The sequence below is a fragment of the Lipotes vexillifer genome, unplaced genomic scaffold, assembly GCF_000442215.2.
Source record: "Lipotes vexillifer unplaced genomic scaffold, Lipotes_vexillifer_v1.1 scaffold415, whole genome shotgun sequence".
Taxonomy (NCBI): domain Eukaryota; kingdom Metazoa; phylum Chordata; class Mammalia; order Artiodactyla; family Lipotidae; genus Lipotes; species Lipotes vexillifer.
Window position 1 is genome coordinate 3,291,985 of NW_006774345.1, and position 4,888 is coordinate 3,296,872.

The following is a 4,888-nucleotide window of genomic DNA, read 5'->3' on the forward strand; positions in this document are numbered from 1 at the left end:
CATTCCTGCAATTCTTATATTAAAAAACATAGGATTAGTAGCAAGAGAGTGGAAAATGGCAGAAGTTGGGAATGACTGCTATTTCTTTATTAATTCCGTATGCATAAAGGTAAATATTGTACAATTTACGGTACTTCAATGCTTAAGCTTTTTAGTAGAATGAAGGAAGATATGGCAATAATTTGCATTGCTGAATCGAAATGTATTATTTTCCCACAACATACTTTATGTATTTAAAATCTGAAGTAAATCTTTATCATGTATTTTTTTTTTTTTTTTGCGGGACGCGGGCCTCTCACTGTTGTGGCCTCTCTCGCTGCGGAGCACAGGCCCCGGACGCGCAGGCTCAGTGGCCACGGCTCACGGGCCCAGCCGCTCCGCGGCATGTGGGATCCTCCCGGACCCGGGCACAAACCCGTGTACCCTGCATCAGCAGGCGGACTCTCAACCACTGAGCCACCAGGGAAGCCCCTTATCATGTATTTTTGATATATTGAATTTCTCTGATAAAATCTGGGATAACTTAAAATTGTTTGAAACTACCCTTCTATATGCCAGTTATATGCCCCTGGCTTTTTAGTCCTCAGTGTGGCACTTTTGCCTATATTATGGCTCCTTGAAACATCAAATTCCTAATATTGAAACATTATATGATACATCGTACTGTTTTGGTTAATGTGATTCCCGTCATATAAATTCGAATAGTTAAATTCAGGTCACTATCAAACAGTTAAATAAATCTAATTTACCCCCTATTTTGAAATTTATTAACGAAATTACTGAATTTTCCCCTGTCAAAGTAACAGCAAATAATATCATGGAAAAAGGAAAAGAAAGTAATCCAAACAAATTGGCCAAACATGAATTGAAGTTTATAAAGTTAAAATGGGAAAAAATATTTAATCTAAGTGATTAGGATTAATGGATCTCAATGAAACCAAATAAGAAATGTAGAAATTCAGAGTTTGGAGCATCATGTTCATATCAGAATGAACCCAGTGAAAGACATGCTGTGTCTGGTTTAAAGCATTTCATCTCTGCTAGGACAACTGAATGGAGTCAACTTGACTGTAAGAACGAGATCTACTTCTCTTACCTGTTACTTTAAGATTAAACCCTAGGATGATAAGAAATAATAGAACTTATGTTCCATGTGGGCAGAGAGTTTTGTCTATTTCACTGCTGTATCCTCAAATACTTAGTAAGTTCTCAATAAATAAATGAAAAAATAAAAATAGTAATAGCAATCACAATACTTTATCTCCCATAATTTTTACAACAATCTGTGAGGAGGGCACTTTATTCCCTTTTTACAGGTGAGGAAACTGAGGCACAGAGAGGGTGAGTAACAGATTGGCTTTCTGATTATGGGCAAAATAGAGTTCAAATACCAGTTTATCTGGTTCCTGCCTACTATCCTGGACTACGAGACCTACAGATCCACCTTAAAAGGGAGAGAGACTGAAGACAGAGAGTAAGAGGGTGGGAAAAAAAATAAGGAACAACCCTGAAACACGTGTCTAAAAAAGGCATGAGTTTATTTTTTTTTAATTTTTTTTATTATTTTTTTTTATTTTTATTTATTTTTTTTAGGCATGAGTTTAATAGGATATTTTTATTCTATGTTACCCACCCTCTGCCCCAAAAGCCAATGACCTGAAGTTTTCCTAATTGTGGATCTATGTATAAAAGATATAAAATTAAAAAATATCAGCCCTCTAAAATAATCCATATCTGCTTTTGTTGGGATATAATGATGTAAATGTGTAAATGTATAGACACAATTGTAGACCAAGGGCATATAGCATATACATGTAACATAGCACATTGTACCAATTATTTAAAATTCCACAATAATATAAAGTTTAAGCTCCATTCACTTTCCCTATATAAATACACTTAGTATCTCCATAAAGTAAGAAAACAATTATCTAATAAAAGATATGATTAATAGGGATCATCTCTACAATTAGAATATGGATGATGATTCTTAAAAAAAAAATTCTGGCTTTCTTAAGAAAGAAAAATTAGATCCTTCTGTCATTGGATTGTGATTAAGAGTGTCACTGATCTTTTATATGTTTATCCTTAGTGAGCCATATGGATTAACTGATAACAAGAAGGAGAATTTTATCAGTGACTCATGGCGTGTTGTACTATTTAATCATTAGATTATCTTGTGTCTTTCATTAAAATTAGACTGCTTTGCTAGAATTTAGACTTTATGGCATTGTATTTGTAGTATTTTTTAAAATTTTAATTTGATCTCCTCATATTTTCTTTAGTTGATTAGTAATCTGTTGTTAAACACTAACATTTCATATACTGAGTTTTCTACACTGTTTACTTTTTCCTTTTAGGGTTCCCAGTGCCGATTCCGACACTGTGAAGAGGCCCTTGGCAGTGACACTGTGTGCTCATTATGGAGAGAAGGAAAATGTTTAGATCCACTTTGCAGATTTAGACACATGGAAATGCAGGTAGAATTACTCAGCATCATCATGTTTGTTAAAAGCATCTCCCTTCGATAATACTGAACTCTTACAACACAATTGAGAAGAAATGATTTTTCCTTCCATTACTTAATTTTAGGCATTTTGCACTTTGCTCAATTTAAATTCTTAAAGAAATGGGCAAGTATATTTTAGGAAATCCATTGCACCTTTTAAATAGCAGAGCTTAGAAACACTCAAAGCCTAGAAACACACGTGATCTTAAATCAGCAATTGCAGTAGTTTTTGTCACATTGTGTTGTGTTGTAGCACATTGTATTTATTGTGAATATGGCATCTGATCATTACATTTCCCCCACCTACTTTGTCTAGCAAAACTGCAGCATTTCATGCTTCTGGGAAACTCAGCCTCTTGGTTGTGTGAAGATCAGTTGTATCTTTTATCACAGCAAACCTCGAAATATCAATGGATTATTTTTGCCACCAAGTAGCAGTGAGTATTTTTTTTGAATAACATGGATATACCATATTATAATCTGGTTTTGGAGTAGCAGCATAGAATGACATGTTAAATAAAGTATGAAAGGTGAGTAATGCAGTTTAACAGCCACTGAATGATTTGGGATGGTTCTATCAAGAATCATGAGATGAAGCTTAGAATGAGCCATCAAGTAGCCAACAAAAATGTAGTGAACAAAGAGCAAGTCAAACTTTCTCTGTGTTTCTAAAGTGGATTTATTCATCTGAAAAATGAGAGGACTACTGACCTCACTAGGTAGAGGGGAACTGTCTCAGCAAATCATCGCACAACTGGCCTCACCATTGTGCCCTTATCTCATAGGTGGGGAGAGCAAGGGCATGCTCTGGTTTGCACACTTCTGCTTCTAGAACAGCTAGATGTGTGGTTCTTCCTAAGACTTCACTTCTGGATAAAATGCAATCCCATTGTTGCAGAGTAAGTGGCATACTTCAATCCAGCTAAATGACACTGAGGTTCTACTATGTGATGAACCTTAAACTAGGTTCTGGGAAGGGGATAGGGAAGACACCACACCCTAAAACAGTGAATGGCAAGAACCTTGCTTAAGAAGTTGGGATTGTCAGGTTTCCCTGAGGCTATAGCTATGCCACTCTCCTGCTGTGGCCACCATATTTCTTATGATGGAATTATTCTAGAAATGAGTTTACAGAATATCAGTCCTTTGGATTTGAAAACTTGGCTTCAGATAATCCTTGGCAAATGAATGACTAAAAGTTATGTTTCTTTGTTATAGTCTTCTGGAAAACTCTGATCTCATAGCATTCATTATACATGTGGTACCTTGATCAATGTTTTTCTTCACTAGACTGTAAACATCACAAGGATGGGGATCATAACTAGTTTCTTTACCAATGCTTTGCACAATGTCTGGAGCACAGATGCTCAATAAAATTGGATGTATGGATAGATGGATGGGGATAGATAGATAACTACTGAAGGTAACCTACTGGGATGAAAGTTATTACACTTACTAAGTGGTTAACTTGATCCCATTGTTTTACATCTAGTGTGGTTTTATTTCATGAGGACATTGTACTAAATTCTCTATATCTAGTGTAATAGTTTGCTTCCGAAAGGTCTATGGATAAAATTGCTATCTTTCAAACTAATTCTTTTAGGACTAGAGGAAAACAAAGATTCCATCTCTGGGCAAAGGAAAGGTAGAGTGTCTGTGTAACAATTATTGGGCTCCCCACTATAAGACATGCCCTGGGCTAAGTTCTGTAGGGATACATTTTATTATTCTCATTTATTAGACATAGAATCTGGACGTCAAAAATAAATTCTAGCTTTTCTGGAAGTCTCAATTTCTTCAACATGTGTCAAAACTGCTCCTGACTTTGGAATAAGGTTTCCCCTCTCTCAATAGGGTCAAAACCGGATCCATGCACTGGGACCAAATCCTTCCCCTAGCCATTCTACCTCCATCAAGAGAGGGGATAAGCAGGCTTCATAGGCTACTAATACCTTACTTCCTCAAACCTCCTTTCATCTGTCTACAGGGAGCAAATCCACTTATGTGTTTTGAATTCACCAGGACTAATTTTATTCTGCCCTTTATTCCTGTTTATGTCAGTTTCCCTAGGGGGAAAAAAAATACTCCTGTGTGTTTCTCCTTTATTCTCACACTAGTACCATACTCACAACACTTCTGACACCATACAAGTGGGTTTTTTCCCACACCAATCAATTCTCTGTGACATTAGCTGGGTGTCCTATAATTTAATTCAATTCTGACACTAACCAGAGTTAGCACACACCCCACAGATTAATGGCTGTATCCCCAAAGATTACCTTACATTTTACACATTAATTGCAAGTAGAAGGTCCCTATGTTACCCACAGCCTCTGTCTAACTTGGGTACAAATTGGAGGTTTCCATGATCTCTTTCCC

At 36.3% G+C, this 4,888-nt stretch overlaps 1 protein-coding gene across 2 annotated transcripts in view; it reads left to right on the forward strand.

The window, feature by feature from the left end:
- ZC3H11D (zinc finger CCCH-type containing 11D) overlaps positions 1 to 4,888 on the forward strand; it is a 34,993-nt gene that overhangs the window by 197 nt on the left and 29,908 nt on the right. For both annotated transcript variants that reach the window (XM_007449123.1, XM_007449122.1), the window contains exons 2-3: positions 2,361 to 2,480; positions 2,826 to 2,946. In XM_007449123.1, coding sequence (XP_007449185.1) covers positions 2,469 to 2,480; positions 2,826 to 2,946 — 133 coding nt within the window. In that variant the 5' untranslated portion in view covers positions 2,361 to 2,468. The remainder of the gene's footprint in view (positions 1 to 2,360; positions 2,481 to 2,825; positions 2,947 to 4,888) is intronic.